The sequence below is a fragment of the Phodopus roborovskii genome, unplaced genomic scaffold (assembly GCF_943737965.1).
Source record: "Phodopus roborovskii unplaced genomic scaffold, PHOROB, whole genome shotgun sequence".
In the NCBI taxonomy this organism is placed as follows: Eukaryota; Metazoa; Chordata; class Mammalia; order Rodentia; family Cricetidae; genus Phodopus; species Phodopus roborovskii.
The window spans coordinates 5534697-5556603 of record NW_026126638.1 but is presented as its reverse complement, the minus strand read 5'-3'; the positions used below and the strand labels follow the sequence as shown (position 1 = coordinate 5556603).

General features: G+C 39.0%; 1 protein-coding gene and 1 long non-coding RNA gene across 2 annotated transcripts; one reads left to right on the top strand and one right to left on the bottom strand.

The window, feature by feature from the left end:
• Positions 1-304: 304 nt before the first annotated feature.
• Positions 305-3105, top strand: LOC127212900 (acidic proline-rich protein HP43A). The gene is made up of 3 exons (XM_051173091.1): positions 305-368; positions 1516-1551; positions 2522-3105. The coding sequence occupies exons 1-3, from the start codon at positions 305-307 to the stop codon at positions 3103-3105; spliced, it is 684 nt and encodes a 227-aa protein (XP_051029048.1).
• A 7880-nt stretch (positions 3106-10985) lies between these two features.
• On the bottom strand, positions 10986-14955 carry LOC127239137 (uncharacterized). Its single transcript, XR_007835964.1, has 4 exons — positions 14750-14955; positions 14487-14525; positions 13418-13458; positions 10986-11154 (listed from the first exon to the last, which is right to left on the bottom strand). It is a non-coding gene; the product is annotated as an uncharacterized LOC127239137 (long non-coding RNA).
• Positions 14956-21907: the final 6952 nt, after the last annotated feature.

Genomic DNA, 21907 nt, shown 5'->3' with positions numbered 1-21907 from the left:
TCTGTGACTTACTGATAGACATAAGCAATGGTAAAACTATATGCCTAAAATCTGAACTTTGTATCACTTCAACATTGTTTTCCAAATTTCATGTTGTTCCATTTAGAACTGAGTAAACTCCTCCCCACTGGATCCTGCTAGGCAAGAGTCCCGAAGAAAAGTCAGGGATGCAAAGAATCCTGTTGTTTCAGGTCAGGTCACCACTAATGACTTGAAAGTTGCCTTTGTTCTGCCTTCCTTATAAAGATTGTGGACTTGCTTCCCCCAGCACAGATTTGGAAGCAACTCCAGAGCCTCCTCCAAGATGCTGGTGGTCCTACTCACAGCAGCCTTGTTGGCCCTGAGCTCAGTCCAGAGCTCAAATGAAGGTATAAAGTAGAAGAAACGTTGCTATGGTGTCATGGGACTTGAACTAAAGTTCAGGATTGGGAAGAATAGAAAAAGATGAACAAGAAATTGAGGCAAACAAATAGAAGATTGAATATTAGACCATTTATATTGCCTGTAGATATTAAACTTTACTTATAGTATAATTTCAGTATATAGTCTTGCAACAAAATTACATGAGTGCATTTGTGAAAATATCTTTTGGGTGGTGGATGATGGAAGGAAGTGTGTTACATTTGACAGAGGGAAATACAATTCTTCAGGTGTTATGAGAAACAGAGGTGAATAATGCAAACTGTGATGTACAGAGGATAAAGAAAAATGAAAGAAGCAAACATATACCAGGGATGTTGCTGAAAAAGGAAAAAGATAATGAATTTGAAACTCTGTAAAAAAAAAAAAAAAAAAGTAAGCTTGAAATATCAGGGAATAATTCTGTTTAAAAATTATTTTAGTACATGTGTGTGCCTGCACAACTGTCAATGTATGTACATGCATGCACACACAAACATGCACACACATATAATATATATACATGTATATACATATATATACATATATATATATATATATAGAGAGAGAGAGAGAGAGAGAGAGAGAATGTGCATGCTTATTCACATTCTAGTCAGAAGATACCTATTGGCAAAAAAGATTTCTCTTTTTACCATGTGATTCCAGGAACTTGATTTAAGTCACCAGGCAAGGACTTTTACTTACTGAGATATCTTCCTGGACCTATTTCTCTATTTTAATGACCTACAGGCAATATTCATTGCTCTATGCATAGTATTTAAAGCAATATTTATTCTCATTTCAATGCATATAATGTCTATGGATATATCATATAGAAAGTGGAAGTTATGAAGAAAATCATAAAGAATATAAACCTGTGATATTAAAATTTCCAGAATGTAAATGAAGACTAAGAGTGAGGATTGACAAAGCTAATAAGAAACCAAATAGTGGTTGCTTCTGATTATAGAAACCATTCTGGCTGCATTATCAGCAATATTATCCAAGAATAAAATTCTACTTACTGGACATGAACTTGTGGTTGAAAGTCCTCTTTACTGGAAAGCCTAAAAATGTCATAATTAACTTTAAACACATTTTCTGCTTATATCCTAGAGCTCATCTATGAAGATTCTTTAACACGGCTCTTAGGTAAAGTCTGATTCATCCTATATGGACCCTCTATGCAAACTTTACTTTTCTCAATAGTCAGCTCTGTGAAGTCTTCCTATCATTTTGTTATTTCATGAAATTAATGTGTGGCAGCTTCCCTTGAGATACATAGCAAAACTTCCCAACTTTGCCTCTAGGCCCTAGAGCAGGACTAGACACGGGAGGAGGTGAAAGCCAGGTTTTATAAGAGGAACATTTTGTCTCTTCCACAGATTGAAGCAATGTCTTCCATGTGATGAGCACAGTGGGTGTCCCCATTTAAATTCCATCATGGCAACATGGGTTGCTCAAATAATTCTTCTTTCTCCAGTGACGCCAAGTAGAATTATAATGCTTACTCACTAGACACACAATCACACTGATCGTATACTCTCCCAGTTTTTAAATGTACTTTTTCACTCAGTTCTGTAGCCACACCTGACCAATACATAAAAAGACACTGCATAGTGGTGGTGCATGTTTTAATCCGAGCACAGAGGCAGGTGAATCTCGGTGAGTTCCAGGCCATCCTGGTGTACTGAGGGAGTTCTAGGACAGCCTCTAAAACTACAGAGAAAACCTGTTTTGGAAAACAAATAAATAAATAAATAAAAATTGAATGAAACATCTTTTCATCTCTTTCCTACATCTCGTTCTTGTTCTCCATTTGATACTGGGAACATGAACACCATGATATATTTTTAAAAAGAGCATTGCTGTCACAGTTTTGCTATTCTGACAAGTTCTAACCAGTAACGTTTACAAATCTGTTGGTTTCCTAGACTCTGGTCTAACAATTATTAGGAAACTACTTTTATGTACTAAATTTAAGAAAAATATTTTTTCAAAGACTTGGGAAACAAGAAAGTTCATGTGATAAATATGAGGAACCAGGGACATAATGATGGCAGGAGGTTCTAGGAGAAAAAGAAGGTGTGTGAGCTTCCTCCATTGATCTCTACCCATGCAGAGGAAGAGCAGCAAACCCAACCTCATCAGAGACCCCCACCTGGAGAATTACCCCCACAACTTTCTGCATCTGATGAAGATGGTGATGATGATGAAGAAGATGGAGATACACCAGAGAGACCACCACAGCAAGGAGACAACCTCCACAAACCTCACCCTCCGAGACCTGGAAACCACCACGGAGGCCCTCAGCAGAATCACCCTCCTAGACCTGGAAACCAGCAAGGCCCACCCCAGCAGGGAGGCCCTCAGCAGAATCAACCCCCTAGACCTGGAAACCAGCAAGGCCCACCCCAACAGGGAGGCCCACAGCAGAATCGCCCTCCTAGACCTGGAAACCAGCAAGGCCCACCCCAGCAGGGAGGCCCTCAGCAGAATCGCCCTCCTAGACCTGGAAACCAGCAAGGCCCACCCCAGCAGGGAGGCCCTCAGCAGAATCTCCCTCCTAGACCTGGAAACCAGCAAGGCCCACCCCAGCAGGGAGGCCCTCAGCAGAATCGCCCTCCTAGACCTGGAAACCAGCAAGGCCCACCTCAGGAGGAAAGTGAAGAACAGCCAAGTTCCCTGGAGACATTTTATGCATAACCAAGAGGTTCCACGGCAGTAATAAGGTAATCAGATACCTCATTCTTCACCCCAACCCCCAAGCTTCAGAGACCAGCACCTTCCTCCTAAAGGCATAAATTCTATATACGTCTAAAAAATTAAATGTCTCCTTTAACCTGGAATTCTATGATGGCTGTGATTTTAATTCACTCTGACTCAGATGCCTTAACTCTAACAGAATTAAAAACCCACAGAAAACAAAGAGATACTTGAAGAAATGTTGGAATTGCACATTGTGTCTTTCTTCTGCCTGACCATTTTTATTCATTTGTTTCAGGTGAAGTAGAAGATAGATACCTTTAATGTCATTTCAATGGAACAATGATGTTGTAAGTGTGCCTTCAACATTCTAATAAAACATTTAGCATGCAATTACTGTTTGCTGTTTCTTCTTCTGATCAGAAGTGAGTGAAATCTGGGGCATGTGGACACATGTTAGATGATTATAGGTCCAGTCATCCAGTTACTTCTGGAAGGGACCCTTTTGCTCCCTTTACAAATCAGCCAACTATCACTTGAGAGACTCTCTTGTTTCCATCTTACCTGGAGTTCTGCCCACAGCTTTGCTGTATTTCTCAGATACATGTGATGGTAGCAAGAGATTTCATGTAAGACATGGATTTCAAGATTAAATTACATAAGCAGGTTAAACTACATAAAGATGTTCTCAGTATGTCATGTGTCTTGTTTGACCAGTGTGCTAGGGAATTGCTGCCTGGGAAAACCTGCAAAAGGGGTCTTTGTTTCTCACAGGTAATGCTCTATCGATTCACAACTTACATTTGAGGAACTCCCTGTTCCTACAAGCTCACATTCTTTTTCTGACTTGGACAGTCTTATAAATGCAGTGGTTTCTATAAGACTGATGTTCATTCTTTTCCTTGCCCTTTTTTTTTTTAATAAATATCATATCCTTGAACCTTATAGGCAAAGGAAAATTTTGGAATATTTTGAAACAGTCCTTCAAACTAGTTTTGTTGGCTTTGTAATTATTCAAACATTTTTCTTCATATTTTGCCGAATCTTAATTAAAAAGTTAAAAAAATGTATAGAAGTTTTGTGGCTGAGGAATCCTTAAAATTTCCATATTGTTTGAGCCTTAATTCATAGAATGTTCTTTGAATTTTCCCTTTGAATTTTATTCCTTCACCAAGATCAGAGCCTTCTCTCCATCCATCCACACAATTCTTTATGAAAAATTGAATGACTTTCATGGAAGTAGCGTAGTCATGGATTCTCAGAAGTGACAATTGGGTTCATTCGGACAGGATGACATTCAGTCTGCTATTTCTGTGATTCTTTGGATGGCCATGAATCTACAATAGCAGTGTGAAGTGTAGATGGTTTTTAGGATTTGTTAAGGTTTGTATGCAGTACAACAGACACATACTAACCCTATTTATCTACAACATTAGTGAAACCGCATATCCTAGTGGAACCACGCATCTTCATCATTGTCAACACTCTCAATGATTCATCAAACATCTTTGTGTTCTAGATTAATTCCCTGCTTACTTAGCAGGCTTTGTAAGCCTAAAACAACATTGTCACCAACACTAATGACTAATATTTCTTTCATAATGAGGGAGGGAAATCTCTGAGGAAGTTTAAAGGAACTCTGGAACCTACCAAATTTACCTGAAACACATAGTTTGACATTAGATTTAGAAAAGATTTTGAAAAAATCATCAAATAAACCTAATAATAGGCAGTCCTGTGGTGGTGCAGGACTTTATTTAATCACAGCACTTGGGAAGCAGAAGCAGGTGGATCTCTGTTAGTTTGAGATTAGCCTAGTCTTCAAAGGGAGATACAGGACAGTCAAGGCCATTAAACAGAGAAACCCTGCCTCAACCTCCCCGAAAAGAACAACATTGCAGAAATAAATACATGTTTAAAAAATAATACATGAATAAGAAATACCATAAATGACTCAAGTGACAAAATATTATTAGGTAAAAATTTTGTCAGGAAAATACCTAATTTAGCTCATTAATCAAAAAACCAAACAGAAGACCCTCAAGACAGTGAAGAAAAATTTCTTTCTTGTTTCCTTTGTTTTTAATATCTTAGCATCTTGTTTATTTCAATCTTCACATGATCTATTCATTTAATCTTTGATAGTTTCATACATATATGCTTTGATTATATCCATGCCAAAATCCCCTGATATGCCCAATTCTGCCTGACACTCCCCACAACTACTTCAATATCCTTTCTTCATATCTATCTTCTTGTCTATAGCTATACATGTCTATACATATAAATACATATATATACATATATATGTATATATAGTTGATATATATAATCAACTATACTGCCCACTGGAATATTGATAGAAGACAAAGTACTCCTTATATAGTCTAACACATACATCATCAATGGCAACATGTAGATTAAAAATATTGCTTAAAGTCTGTGCTGTATTCAACAATGTCATTGAGTAGTTGCTTGACTTGTTTGAGCCCTGAACTCAAATCCAGCAGGTAAATAAATGAATCATTTTGTCTGTTAAAAGTTCCTTAAATTTTTGTTTTGTTTTTTTTTTTCCTTTTTTTTATTTATTTTTCTTATTTTACATATCGATACTTAAAATTTTAAGGGAACTATGATTATGTTTTCAGACTAATATTACAACATGATTTTGTGGTTTCTAACAGATCAAGTCAGCATCCACTGTTCTCTGACTACAGCAAAAATCAGTCAGCATGTGTCTGCTACTTTTCTTGTAGTTGTGATCACTTGCCTGACAGAAAGCAACTTAAGGGTGGCATGTTGTATCGTGTATCACATTCGTTATGATCAAATCAAGTAGTATTAATTAGGTGTAACCTTTTATGTTGTGTTTTGTTTATGTGAATGGGTTTTGCCTTTGTGCATGTGTGTGTGCCACATGCATGTAGTGCCTAGGGAGGAGAGAAGAGAGTCAGTTGTAAATAGAATTAAGCAGTGTGACTCACCATATGGTTGCCCAGACCTAAACTCAGGTCCTCAGGAAGAGTTGCAAATAGTCGTAACTGCTGGTCCATCTTGGTAGCCCCAATGAAATAGTAACTATTAACATCAGTTTTTCTAAATGGAGAGAATATTTTACACACACAAATACATATATAAGTTGTGTCATAATTAAGGAATATTCTCATTATCTAAGGCCTCAGGATACCTTGTTGTGGTTTGAAAACAGCATCAAGGTATAAATGAAAGATATGCTTATGCTGGCCTCTGGTTAAAAGGATATTGTTTGAATTGCAGGAAATTATACTATGTGTCTAAGTGATTAAGGGGATTATCCAGAAAAAACTTTTTCACATAGAGAAAGTGAAATATTCCCTGGCAGAAAATAATGGTTACTGAATCTAGTAATGTGGTCTTAATGCTGTGTGTATATAATACACTTCAATTTCATAAACATCCTGTCTCAGGCCAAATCTCTCAAAATAGTTACAAGAAGAACATGCAGGTCAATTCTCTGAGCCACCAGAGTCTAGGAGGAAAAAATATCGTGATTCTTAAGACGATACCACTTTCTTGGACCTGTGAACCAGGCTTCTGCTTATGACCTTTCCCTTACTCCAAGGTCATGAGATATGTCTTTGGTTGTAGGACTGACTCTAACCCACAGAAGAGATGAACATAGATAAAGGAAAATGCCTGGTTTTGAGACAGGTTTTGTGAGTTACCTTTCTTGCTTGGTTAAACTGACCTCCATGCTTAACAGGCAAATCTTTATCTGCCTTGCACAATTCCACTGACAGGGACCAACTCTCATTGTTACAGACTAGTTAAGTATTACAGGGTTGGAGGTCATTGAGGATGACCACACTCATCAGAATTAGCATCTTAGAAAACCAAGAACTGGAGTGCCGAATGTTGGATGTCACTAAATCCTTGAGCTCCTACAACTCACTGCTTTCATCAAAGAAACAAACTAAAATGACAGCGGACAGAGTCTAGAACAAGAGTCGCTTTAACTGGGTCCCAGAATTGAAAACTAGGATGAAGACTATCATCTAGTCCCCATTCTCCAAAAGAGAAAATTCTCAGAGGTTAAAAGAATCCCATGATGGGTAGAGTTCTTGTCTCTGACCCACAGATACTCGGGCTCAGGCTTGCACTAACTTTTCCTCAAAATCAGCCTCAGCCTCTACCACCAGTATTGATGCTACAAACTTATCTTACATGTGAAAAGCAGTGATTGGTCAATGAAGAGGTGTCATTACAGTTACATTTCCTCTGAATCTGAAATGCCACCTTAAAGGAAAAGGTACCATTGACCCTCCTTAAATTGCAGCATGCAGTCTGAAAAGATGGCACGGATTTAACCAGGTAGCAGGGTTTGTTTAGGAAACACAGGAAGGCTATATCCTCTATATTGAGCATATTTTGTTCCTTTTTTTATTCTTCCCACATTTTAAAAATCTACTGTGTTATAGTAATCTTGGTTTTAAAAAATTGAATTTGGGTCTATCTCTATCCCTGAATGGGAAAAATGGCATTGTAATCAGCCCAGAAAAAGCATATGATCACTATCTAGTTGGAGGTATTCTGCTTGTGAACAAAGGCATACAATTACCCCTCCGTTAATAGCTGCTATACAGCAAAGGTTTGTCTGAAAAGCAATAACTTACATATACAAAAGCAAAATACTCACTGCTCAACAAATAATTTTCTTCCCTGAGTCAAGGAGGAAAGTTGATAACGTGTGTTAATGATGTGTTAGTGGGTTAATATACTAAAGAGAAGGTGGGAGCCTTATGGTGAACTCTCATAGTAGCAATTTGAAAACTACCACCTTCCCACACTGCTATGCCATGCCATGTTCTCCTTTTATCCATGACAAGTGTCAGTTCCTCTCTATAAATCGTCAAGTAGAAACAAAAGCAACAGGGTTAACACGAGGCAAACTAGTAATGTCTCCCCTTGAAGGGAAACCTATTCTCAAAATTCAATTACAAAAACATGTTGAACGGAGTGCAGCTTTTTAAAGAAGGCCTCCAACCCCATAAGATTTGAATTAATTGCAGCTCAATTAATTCCTTGCAGCCTAAATACCTGTGCTGTTCCTCTTCAGTCATGTGTATCTATCGCATCTTTGAAGTCTTTAGCGTTGTGACAGACGTCTTCAAATTTTCAGTCTTCATAAGGAGCTGTGGGAATGAAAGTTCATGGAGACCCTGATTCACTTTCTAAATAACCAAGTTAAGTGAGGAAAACGGGAATGGAAAGTGCTTCTGACAGTGTTCAGTCAGTAAAGCCATTCTCGTGTATTTGGATCCAAATTCAGGTGCCCAGCACCCAAGTAATAGTTAAGTACAGCTGTGCATCTGTAATTAACCTCCAGAGCTGGGGAAGGGAGGTGATTAAAGCCCAGCAGATTCCTGTTTTCAGGAGCAAGATCCATCAAATTGAGAAGCCACAGTTCAGTCAGAGACCTGCCGGTATTATCCTGCTAGGTTAGGTTGACATAACATCAAATCAACTCGCAATGACTTATCATCACATCCATAAATTTATCTCTCATTTTCAGTTGATAATGATCAATACAAAGACACATACCAATGTTCAGAGGATAAGACTGCGGAATATTCAGCAGTAAATGGAATATATATATACCCTCACTCCTCTTTTCCAAAGGGTTAGGGATCATTGTGGAAGAGAGAGCTGGAGTAGTGTAAGAACCAGAGGCTTACACGGGTGACTATAAGGCAAACAGTGTCTCCTGAAAATAAAAAAGCAGCTGCACGTAGCAAGTGACAGTAGTTGTGACAGCATTTACAAGACTTGTGCAAGCCCAAGTCCTTGATGGAGAGGAAACTCGGGCACCAAGTCTCATCGCCAATTTTTGGCAACTAGGAGAGTAAGATAATAGCGATTTAGTTAAAAACTACATTTGGTGGCAGTGGCAAGAGGCAAATCTGGCCAGATACAGGGCAGCTTTCTGAGAAGTAGACAAGTAAATTCAGAGCCTCAGTTACTGACTGAAACTGCAGTAGATTCAGATGCTGCTGCCACAGACTATGCCAGCCAGGTATGGAAGAACCTGGGATTAGGGTACTCACCTAGAAGACTAGGTGAGTAAGGATTTGGCAGTGACAAACAGAAACAAACACAGAGGCAGTTTGAATCTGAAATGTATTTTGCAGCTTTCAAGCAAGGCTTTTTATAATAAAACAAATATCTTCTCAGAGTTTATATTTACTGAATGCCCAGATGACATCATCGTTACTAGGCCCAGTAACACACACAACTTATCCAAGGCTATTTAAAACAATAAATATGAAAATCATTCAAGGCTAACCTCAGCTAACTGTCTATTTCTAAGATCAAGTTAATAAATTTTTATGGTCAGTTATTGTTTAATATGTGTTGTCTAGTTCCTGTGAGTCTTTGAAATAGAGCTGAAATAGAGCTCTTTTGACTCTTATTAAAATGCTTTCTTTACCAAACATTTAAATCCACTCTCAATTACACATGTACAGCTATATGAAGTTTTATTGTTGGGAAAGTTTTTATCAATACTATTTGTACTTATGTGAATAACGTGAACGATTCAAAAAGCGCTAGTTTTCCCAGAGACGAGTTCATGGTCAGTGACCACGTCTCGGGGGATGGTTTCTCGTTTCTTTTGTTTAAAATGTCAGCATAGGCTTTCAGGAGCATTTTGTTAATATGAAAAATAAATAATAGAAGGCTAGAAATTGGTCAATATGTTTTCTCCAGCTAAGAGTTCCACAACCGTTTTTCAGGAGACCTCTTTCTTTTGAAGTAATTGCCTCAGTCTATGGAACTTGTCACACAGAATCTACTGGATTTGGTGCGGCATGTAGCCACTGTGATGATGGAAAAACAATAGAGTCCACGTAGCCAAGAATTTTTGCACAGCACAAATTGGCCTTAATGAGAAAAGAATAAATGAATATGGGTGGGAAGGCAAAGGGGAGGAGTATACTCAGAAGAGTTAGAAGAGAGAGTAAAATATAATCACTCACCATATCAAATACTCACTGAGCTAATAAAGTACTTTTTGAATATTGGAAAATATGATGTGGGACAAACTGCCAAAGATGACAAATAACAACTTCAGCTTGCATATGCATAAACACATATCTAAATTATTAAATTACAATAGGAAAATATTTGGATTAGGTTTGCCTATTAACATGCCTCTAAGGTATTTGCTTATTTGGGTTAACAGACCTGGGAATACTTACTCTTTTTCACTAATATATTGATTTTACTTTTTCTTTGTCCCGCACTGTGTATTATGTATGCGGGGGGGGGGTAATTGAAGTTATTCATATGTGGAAGTCAAAGAACATAGTACTTAGAACATCAAGTCTCTTCTTCTTTCACATGGGTTCCTAGCATCTAACTCAGGTGTGCATGCTTGCCCAGCAAGGGCCTCTACCCACCAGCCTACTCTTCACTTCTTGTCTATGAATACAGTAGGTCCAGCTGATTCATAGTCTTGCCTCTGTGACTTTACTACAATGTTGGACTGCAAGCTGCAATTGAGCTATAATAAACTCAGACTTTTCTAATTTTCTTTTGCCAAACTACATCATTACAGTAATGGGAAAAGAGATAAAGACAACCACACACACACGAAGAGTCAGAGAGAGAGACAGAGAGCAAGAGGTAGAAGGGAAAATATAAGAGCTATAAAAGATTTATGAGGACAAAAAAAGAACCTCAAAAGATGAACTCTATTCTCTCACTAGCACCATTGCCATGGACATGGGATACATCTCATCTGGAACTGATACCTTCCTTACCTCTCCTTGTAGCTTATAAACAATAGCTAAATACCAGTTTTGATATTAATTTTATTGCAAGAAGTATAGAGTTTCAAAAAAAAAAAAAAACACCCAAGACCATGATAAAGTATTAGGGCTGGGCTCTTGATGCAAGCACTCATCTCTGGAAGTTTCAGTGGAGTTCTATGGCTGATAATTTCAAAAATCTGGAATCTTATCTTCCTCTATCCCTCAGGTAAGCTTCAAAGACTGGACTAGAAAATGATTCCTAGAAAGAGGGGAAGAAAAAATGCTATGACAACTCATGGTAGAGACTCCCAGTCCCCCATCTCACCTTGTTTCTGTGTATGCAATCAGTTGACCTGTGGAGAGAGAAGGCGCTGAAAATTAAGACTTTTCAAAGATACATTGGCTAAGGTCGCCATCTTTAAAGATGTGCTGCAATTCTCTCCAGTATATTGAAGCCCATATCTAAAATGGCACTAAATCTCTGAGAAGTGATCAGTGATGGCAGAGAACAAAGGTACAAGTACACATTGAGCCAACTCAGTCTTGAATGCTGTTTCTGGTCTACTAGGAATTTCAATGAAGAGATGAGTTTCCTTTATCTCTAAAAGTCTGGTGTACTGTGGACAAAGTGACTGGAGGCTTCCAGTGAATCTGTGGCCATAACGTTTCCTCCTAACTTCCAAGGCACTGTGCACAGCCTAACCTCTTAGAAGGGAAATGACTGCAAAGGAGCTCAGTGCAGAGGATTCTATGACAGTTTGTTCCCCCCACACAGTAGATATTTAGCTGAGCACTTAAGCTGGACAGGTGTTCTCTGTCCCAAAGAATGGTTTTGGTTAATTGGCATGTCAACTGGACAAGAACTATGAAAAATAAGTTAATGTCCAGAGACCTACAAGACTGAACCCAACCAACAATTTGAGCAACAATGGAAAGGCTACCTTAAATGCCCTTCCCTGATAATGAGATTGATGACTAACTTATCCATCATCATAAAGCTCTCATCTAGTAGCTGATGGAAACAGAAGCAGATACCCACACTAAACACTGAGCTGAACTGGAATCCAGATACAGAGAGGGAGGACAAGACCAGGCTACAGAAGCCTACAGAAACAGCTGACCTGAACAAGGGGGACCTAATGAACCCCCAGACTGACAACTGGGAAACCAGCATTGGAATGACTCAGACCCCCTGAACATGGGTCTCAGTTAGAAGGCCTAGGAAGTCTAAGGGACCTCTGACAGTAGAACCAGGATGTATCCCTGGTGCACAAAAGGACTTTGGGAGCACATTCCCCATGGAGGGATACTCCCTTATCCTAGAGACAGGAGGGAGGGCCTAGTTCCTACTCCAAATGACTTGACAAATTTTGTTGATCCCTCCTGGAAGTCATCACCCTCCCTGTGGAGTGGGGGTGAGTGGGATGGAAGGGTGGTCACAGGCCATGGGGGCGGGGAGGGAGGAAAGGAGGGAGAGAGAGGGAACTGGGATAGATATGTAAAATAAGAAAAAAAAGTTATGGAACCCTGCATCTGCCTGCCTTGAAAATCTTCCTAGGGCAAAATATCCTCAAAGACCAAATATTCAGAAAAGATAGAATCATATTCACCTATATCTGTTCTTTCAATTAGGGGCTCTTAGGACTAGACTGCATTAACATGTGAAGAAATATTCATCTTTATAATGCTCACATGAGAAATAAATCTATAGTGACAGTTTTCTCCTTTTAAAAACACACATTTCTCAGTTTATTGACAATTTCTTACCTATACAACACCTCTTCCATGTCCAGGTAAAGATATAAGGAGATAACCAACTTCTCATAGATCAGAAACAGGGGATCCAGCACATGCACAGACATAACCAGATTGCCTCAGGCATGAAGCTACATCTGGCTCATGTAATCATATTGGGATTTTTTTTTTACTGCCCAAAGTAAATTGGGGAAGTATTGTTGCATTGTACTATTAAGATCCACTGTACAACAAAGGCATTTGTTTGTTGCTTGAGTAAAAATTGAAGATGGGATGCAGCAAGACAGTGAATTTTCAATAAGAACAAAAGTAAAGTGACATATATAGATAGAAATCCCACACTTTGTAAAATAACTAATAAAATCTAAATAGAACTAAATAATTTAAACCCAGATTTATATTCACACTTACAGATTCTTTAGCATCTAGTAACTGCAGTTTCTTGATTCCAAATTATACCAGTAATCTCTGAGTACCCCAAGATAATACTAGATAGTCAATGACTGGTAATATAAGCTAGTGTGTCTAAGCATAAAGACCAATACTTTAAAATTTGTCCTTTAGAAAAATAACAACAAAGGCAGCCATCCTCTAAATCACTGGTACTGCTTTATGATGCCCTCACTGAGTACAAACAGAAAAATTTTAACAACATCACAAGCAAAAACAGATAGTCATGAGAGCACATGGAAGTACAGGATTACAGTTATCAAAATGCTTTCCAATCCCTTCTTTTTGCATGAATTCTAATGGCTTTATATACTTACTTAGTTCTTTTTTCTTGTGAGACATCTTATATAGCAATCACCTACAACACAAAAACAAGAGATCAACACTATTTTCATTCCCAACAGAGACAGCCAAGACTGTTCCTCCTCTTTGGTGAAACCTAAGGGCAGGTCACTGCAAACAGGTATGGTGGTTTGAACAGGAATTGTCCCCATAGATTCATAGATTTGAATGGTTAGTCATCAACAAGTGGCACTCTTAAGAGGTGTGTCCTTCTTTGAGAGTACATTCCCCATGGAGGGATACTCCCTTAACCTAGAGGCAGGAGGGAGGGCCTAGTTCCTACTCCAAATGACTTGACACATTTTGTTGATCCTTCCTGGAAGGCATCACCCTCCCTGTGGAGTTGGGGGGGGATGGGATGGGAGGGTGTTCAGGTGACATGGGAGGGAGGAGGGAAGGAAGAAGGAAGGGAGGGAGGGAACAAAAGAGGGAGGGAGGGAGAGGGAACTGGAATCAATATGTAAAATAAGAAAAAAAATTACAAAAAAATAAACACACACACAAAGAGGTGTGTTCTTGTGTGGGCATGTGTGGCATTGTTGGAGAAAGTGTGTCACTGGAAGTGGGCTTTGAGGTTTCAAGGACCCATGCCAGACTTAGTATCTCTATCCCTGCTTCTTTTAGATCTGGGTATAGAACTTTCAACTCCTCTTAGCACCATGTCTGCCTGCATGTTGCTATGCTTTCCACCCATGGTGACAATAGAGTAAACCTGTGAACCTGTAAGCAAGCCCAAATTAACTGTTTTCCTTTACAAGAGTTGTCATTGTCATGATGTCTCTTTACAGAAATATAATTTTGACTAAGACACAAGGTGACAAGTTTTCAGGATAGAACCGTGTTGGAACCCATTGACAGGTTCCTTCTTGGGCAAATGTTCTGGGAAAAGGATATTGTTTTCTTCAAAATTAAAATTATCTTTGCTAAGATGTATTACACATTGGGATCAAAGCCATAAATATCTCCCAAACACTAGTTATCATAGGATAATTCTTGTATAGAAAGAATCGAAGGTCAGCATGTATGGAAAAAAGGAAACCTTACCTGAGATCTCACTGGTTTCTCCCAGAAGGCTGGCACTTGCTGTCCCCAGTTCAATGGAAGGCAATGGAAAAAAATATAAGACAGGTATTGACACAAGTTGAACATAAAATACAGCACTGAGGAAGAACAAGCTTTACTCCCAGAAAGAGAACATGGGGTCCATAAATGCCTCCATAAATCACCTCATCATTTCCTAGAAGTCTATGTAATCTCCAAGCTCTTGTTCTTGATTGGCATTGCAGGAGCAATGAATATAAACTCACCAGAAACCTCCTCATTCACTGTAAACTTGTCAATGTTGTATGTTTCTAGTAGGTCTCTGTCAGATGCTTGTTGGCTGTCTCTGGCTGATTCCCACAGATCATGAGTAGACGCTTCTAGGTCAAGAGTAGATGCTTGTATCTCATGAGTAGATGATTGTAGGTCGAGAATGGATGCTTGCTGGTCAAAAGTGGTCTCTTGTAGCTCATGAGTAGATGCTTGTAGCTCATGAGTAGGTGCTTGTAGGTCATGAGTAGATGCTTGTGGCTCATGGGTAGGTGTTTTTGTGTCAATAGTAGAAACTTGTAGCTCATGAATAGAAGCATGTAGGTCAAGAGTGGATGCTGGTTGATCACTCATATATTCTAGGGAAATCAGATAGGGAAAAACATATAGCTCAAGTCTCCATGAACATGTTTCTGTCATCTCTTTATGGACAAGCAAGGAACATAAAGTGGCTCGTGAGCCAGTGTGGTCTCATGGCAGTTACTCTTCTCTCTATAACTATTGGGAGCATTCTATTCACTCTCAGGGAGTAAGCTCAGCATCCTTACCAGGCTTCTCTGGGGAATCAGTTAAGGAAAGAGTAATCTTATTGTGCTTAATCTTAACCTTCACCTGCCTATCATTCAAAATGGGACAGAAAAAAATTCCACATTGCACCTAATAACACTTGAAGGTTTTTGAAAGCTCCAAATGAAACTACCATTGGCTAAAACACAAGAAAAATGTTTGTCCCTGTGCATAAGCAATGGCTGATTCAACCCCAAAATTCTCCATGGATTTGTTTATTGAATAAACTATGCTACGAACCCCACTTGTAACATATTCCATGCAATACCCAGTCCTCATGTCTTAAGATTTCTTAGCATCATAAGCCTCAGATTCATGAGTATTCTTTCTCAATAAAAAAAAAAAGGCTATGACTTCTAGGGCTATGCAGGAGTGATGACAACGGCTGAGGTAGGAGTGGACACCCCATGAAAAAGTCCATGATATCTCTCTGTCTCTCTCTGTCTCTCTCTCTCTCTCTCTCTCTCTCTCTCTCTCTCTCTCACGCGCACACGCGCACGCACGCAGACACACACATACACATCTTAAACCTCTTTCCCCAAAGTACCTCAAGTGTGTACATACCTGAAGTTGGATTGGGAAAGGAAACTGCCATGACACACAATGCAGAGAGGATTAGAACCTTGTAGAACATTCTCCCACTGCCTCTGATGTTGTGAGGACCTCGTGCTTTGTGAACAAGCAAAAGGCAGAATACGAGGGAGAACTCTGCTGAGTGTTTAAATACCTGTCCACTCTTTCTACTGCTGCGGGTAGAAGAGTGTGGGTATGTTGTACGTATTGCAGAAAAGAAAACTACCCTCATGAAGTTTAAAGATGTTTCAGGACAGAAGATTGTGAAAGAGGCAGATAAAAGCAAGAAAATGCTGGGCACAAAAGTATGACATGGTAGGTTGTGAAATATGAACTCCAAACACTTGTGTACCGTTCACTTCCATCTCCATGATCAGCAGCATTGAATGGCCTTCCAAAAGAAAACCAACACTACATCTTGCAAACTAGACTTTCCTGAGCCCCCAAAGTGGTTTGGTGTAAAATAATAGAGTCTTATAGTTCACAACATTATTATGAGTGCATTGATTCAAAGGAAATAGCTGTAAGTTCTCACTGGCCAGTATCTGAAGGAAAGGTAAACAGTTCTCCTGGCCAAAATAGCAACTGGTATTATATTGTGTAATTCTACAGCCTTACTAGCCCTGTGATTATTTTTTAATTAATTTTTATTTAAATTAAAAACAACTTTATTTTACATACCAATCCCAGTACCCTATCACTCGTGACCTCCCATTCCCTCCACCATCTCCCCTTCCCACCCCCCACCCACTCCTCAGGGAGTGGGAAGCCTCCCATGGGGGATCATCCAAGTCTGTCACATCATTTGAGGCAGGACTGAGGCCCTCCCCACTGTATCTAGGATGAGAGAGAATCCCTCCATAAGGAATATGCTCCAAAAGCCAGTTCATGCACTACAGATAAATACTGGTTCCACTGCCAGAGGCCCCATAGACTGCTGAAGCCCCACAAGTGACACCCACATTCAGGGAGGCTGGTCTGATCTTATGCAGGTTCCCTGGCTGTCAGTGTGGAGTCCATGAGCTCCCACTTGCTCAGGTCAGCTATTTCTGTGGGTTTCCCAGGCATGGTCTTGATCCATTTCCTCATCACTCCTCCCTCTCTATGACTGGGTTCCAGGAGTTTGGCTCAGTGCTTAGCTGTGAATCTCTGCTTCTGCTTCCATCAGCTATCAGATTAAGGCTCAATGATAGCATTTAAGGTAGTTATCAATCTCATTATAAGGGAAGAGCATTTAAGGTAGCCTCTCCACTATTGCATAGATTCTTAGTTGGGGTCATCCGTGTGTAACCCTGGAGATTTCCATAGTGTCAAGTTTCTCCTTAAGCTCCCTCTATTAAGGTATCTCTTTCCTTTCTCTCCTCTGTTCTTCCCCCAACTTAACCTTCCTGATTCCACATGTTCTCCTCCCCCCTTCTCTCCTCCTCTTCTTTTTCCTACTTCCCTTCCTGGTCTCCTCATGTACCCCATTTACTCAGGAGATCTTGTCCCTTTCCCCTTTGGGGGGGGGTTCATATATGTCTCTCTTAAGGTACTCCTTGTTTCCTATAATTTGGAAAAGAAGAAGTCAAACTTCCACTATTTGAAGGTAATACGATATTTTACATAAATGACCAGAGAAATTCTACCAGGGAATTCCTTCACCGATAAACACCTCAGTAAAAATGTCAGGATACAAGATTAACTCAAAAAACAAAATCAGTAGCCCTCCTATATATAGATGATAAACAGGCTGAGAAAGAAATCAGAGAAACATCACCCTTCACAAAGGCCACAAACAACATAAAATATCTTGGGGTAACTCTAACCAAGCAAGTGAAAGTCTTGTATTTCAAGAAATTTAAGTCTTTAATGAAAGAAATTAAAGAAGATGCCAGAAAATGGAGAGATCTCCCATGCTCTTGGATAGGTAGGAGCAACATAGTAAAAATGGCGATCATACCAAAAGCAATCTACAGATTCAATGCTATCCCCATCAAAATCCTAGCACAGTTCTTCACAGACTTTGAAAGAACAATACTCACCTTTCTGTGGAAAAACTAAAAACCCAGGTTAGCCAAAACAGTCCTGTACAATAAAGGAACTTACAGAGGCATCACTATATCCATCCATCCTGAAGCTCTACTATAGAACTATAATAATGAAAACAGTTTGTTTTTGACACAATAACAGACAGACAAGTGGAATCAAATTGAAGACCCTGATATTAATTCACACACCTATGAACGCCTGATTTTTTTTTTACAAAGAAAGTAAAATTATACAATGAAAAAAAATCATCTTCAACAAATGGTGCTGGCAAAACTGGATGCTGACATGTAGAAGACTGCAGATAGACCCTGTGATTCTTAGCAGTTGTCTAGCAGCAGTTATCAAATGACTTTCCCTATGAGGAACCTAGAGGGTAGAAGATTAAGTCCAGATTCACAAGGGTTACTCACTCTCTGAATATTGTCAGAACCAAAGGCTACAACTTAGAAGGTAGTCCTGACCCCTGCTCATAATAACTTTCATTCTTCACAGCCAGTATCAAGCAAACAGAATTGCAGCACCCTGATTCTCAGCCACAGAAGAGATACAACAAAGTTATGGAAAAATACCAGGTAAGAGGGTAGCCTGTTATGCCAGCATTCTTGCTGAATTAAGTAAACTCTGTATCTAGAGATTATATCTTTAGTCAGTTTGAACAAGATTCATCAAAGGGATCAACTTTTGATTTTAGGTAATTCCTACGTAGTTGTGGTCTCATAGGTCACTGACTGTGTAACCTGCCCTCATAATAAACACTTTGAAACCCAAGAATTGGAATCTAGGACCTGACTGTTCTCAATCCCTGTGACTCCATTGCCTCCATCAAAGAAAACGCTGAAAATAGCAGGAGACAGATATTAGCGCAGGACACCGTTTAGTCATGATTAATCAGACTGGGGAAGGCTGGGTAAAAAAAAAAAATGCCCTTTCTCATATATTTTCCTCCATTTTTCAATGAAAGGGCATTCAGAGTTGGAAAAGTTAGAAGTTGGTGGCATGGTTAGAACAGGATCATTCCAGTGCTTGGTAGAGATCTTTTTCTCTGACTTGTTCGTTAACCCACAGCCAGAGACCTTGTTGACATTAATTTTATGAGGGAAAACCAGTTACCTATGGAAGATGAAGGAAGTGTCCAGTTGCCTTCCTTTAGAATTTCACATATCATGTGAACAGAGAAGCATTACACTCATTAATCGTTTAAATTTTAAATGTATCCTAAAAGGTTGGCTATAGGATAGTCCTGAAGGGGAAAGATGGAGGTTTCAGGGCTGTATTGAAGTCCCTCTAGGGCTCTTTTCTACAGGTAAAGCATAGATTTTTTTTTAATTTTGCCTTTATTATATGTCTTTTTAAATATATAATTGCTCTGTTACATGACTGCTGTTCAAAAGAAAGGGAACTTGGCCCATCTCTGGTGATGAATGGAGATATGACATTCTAAAATGCTCAGTGATCATCAGATTGCATAATTTTGATTCAAGTGTATTATGTATTCCAGTGAATATTTGATGATTAAAATCTTCATTGAATGGCTACTTTTTTCAATTTAATATTTTTATTGACTACTTGGTGATGGGAGATGTCATTCTGTAAATATGTTTCTCATACTGGTTAATGAATAAACCACATTGGCCAATAGGAAAGCAAGATAGGCGGGACTAGGAGGCAAGGAGGAGAGAGGAAGTAGTAAAGAGGAGTCAACATGGAGAGACCTGGGAAAGAGCCTCTTTCTGGTAAGATGAGACCACATGGAAACACTTAGATGAATAGAATGGGTTAATAATTAAGACAGAGCTAGCCGATAAGAAACAAGTAACTGGCCAACAGATTTATAACAAATACAGCATCTCTGTGTGTTATTTGGGGCTGGCACCACGGCTCTGGGTGGCGGGGCTGGCAGCAGGAGGGAAATACTACTCGTAACAATTTGGGAATTTCACATCATGCATTTCAATCATACTTCACAGTCCTCCCAGGTATTTCTCGAAGGCTTGTGATCCTTGCCCTCCCCCACCTCCTCCCCACCACACACACACGCAAAGAAGAAGAAGAATTAAATAAAGGGAAAAAAATCCAATTGCATGCCCATGTATCACTGGAGCATAGTCAAACTCCCAGTGGCCAGATCCTTAAGGAAAAGTGAGTTCTTTCCCACCTCCACACCCCAGAAGCCATTCGTTGTGGAGTGCTTACTACATTCAGCATCCTTATCAAAAGTTTTTTTTCTTTCATGTTTAACAAATATTTATTATTATTTTCTTCTTTTACATATCAATCCCAGTTCCCTCTCCCTCCCATCCTTTCATGGCCTCGGACCACCTACCCATCCCATTCCCCACCTACTCCCCAGGGAGGGTGAGACCTTCTAGGAGGGATCATCAAAATCTGCCACATCATTTGGAGTAGGGTCATTAGGCTTGGTGGCAGGAGCCTTTACTTGTTGAGCCACATTGCTAGATCAAAAGTTTTAAGAGTTTTTTTCAATGGCTTTGTGTCCATGCTGTTACTATTTTGGGAATTGAGGGTATGCTGTGAGTAGAGGTTATCACAGAAGCCTTCTATGACCTCTTTCTCAACTGTGAGTCAGCAGTCATTTATACCATGACAAGCAGCATAGATCAGGGAACTGTACATTTTTGGCGACACCATGGACCATGAACATCCACATGGTCTCAGGCATCAGCAACACACTGGTCTCTGATAGCATATCTCTGGTGGCAGTATAGACCATGAACATCAACATAGTCCTCTATTGAAGCACAGGCCATAGACACCACCATAACATCAACGTGGCCTCTCAGGCAACATAGGTTATCGACACCAATATGGTCTCCAGTGGTAGCCCAGCCCACAGCTGCACTAGAACTGTGGAAGCAGACATGGCCCTCCTCAACTCAATGAATGAACATTATTGTGTTTTCTTTAATTCTTTTTTTTCAATTCTTTCAAGTTTGAAAAACTAAATTTATTATTACTTAACAATTCACTTACATTTTGAGGAGATTTAAAAATTGTTGCACTTAGAAACACAATATTTCTATCCCTACACCCAAAACTCCATGCCCCAATCAAAGCTTTTTTAATTGAATAATTACTGCAATTACCTTTATTATTTTACATGATGCTCTTTGTATATTTTGAAACACTGTGCTTTATTCATTATTAATTTGTCAAGATTCTACTAATTACTTCTTCTCAACTGTCCACTGCTACTAAGCAATAAAAAATTAGTACAGTATATATGTATATCTTTAGGGTCATCTACAGTTTTTTTTAACATGTTTTATTTTATTGTTAATCATTCAAATTCTTCTTGAGTTATTGTCTAGTTCTGACAGCAAAAAATGCATGCAACTTCACAGAGCCACATAGTTCACAATATGCACAGTCATCTGCCTGTGATGTTTTGGAACTTTAAAGAAAGCCACACAAATGTTTGCAAGCACAAATGCAATTGTTTGTGCATAAAGTAAATGAGGTAGTATTCAAGTGTCTTTCAATCTGAGACTATTTTTGTTTCCTTCTCCTCTAAGGCTATTTGGCAATGTTTAAAAACATTTTTGTCATAACTCAGAATGGGATACAAGCAACACATGGTGAGGCATAGTGATGCTATGAAGGATTTTGCAGCACTCCATGACAAAACCCTCTAGCTACATGCTCCCATAATACAGATGCTAAGAAACTCCTGCCATACACATTTGAGAACATCCTAAACATAAACTATTAAAAAATCAAAAGCTATACATTCAATTCATTAAACAATTATAATATGGTAAATTTTATTGACATCAGATGATAAATATGCACTTTGTCTATGAGGGAAAAAACATACTACAAAACAATATATTTTACCACACAAAGTGCACATAAATGCCAGAAGAAATTCAAAGAAAATAAATTGAAAACAGGTGTTAAGTAAATAAAAGTTCTTGTGATGCTTTTGATTTTTGTATAGACTCTGATTTGGGGGAGTTTTTTGT

Coding starts and splice junctions, on each gene's coding strand:
- LOC127212900 (XM_051173091.1), top strand. CDS start 305: ATGCTGGTGGTCCTACTCACAGCAGCCTTGTTGGCCCTGAGCTCAGTC. Junction 369..1,515: donor AGTCCAGAGCTCAAATGAAG/GTATAAAGTAGA, acceptor CTTATATCCTAG/AGCTCATCTATGAAGATTCT. Junction 1,552..2,521: donor TTCTTTAACACGGCTCTTAG/GTAAAGTCTGAT, acceptor CTACCCATGCAG/AGGAAGAGCAGCAAACCCAA.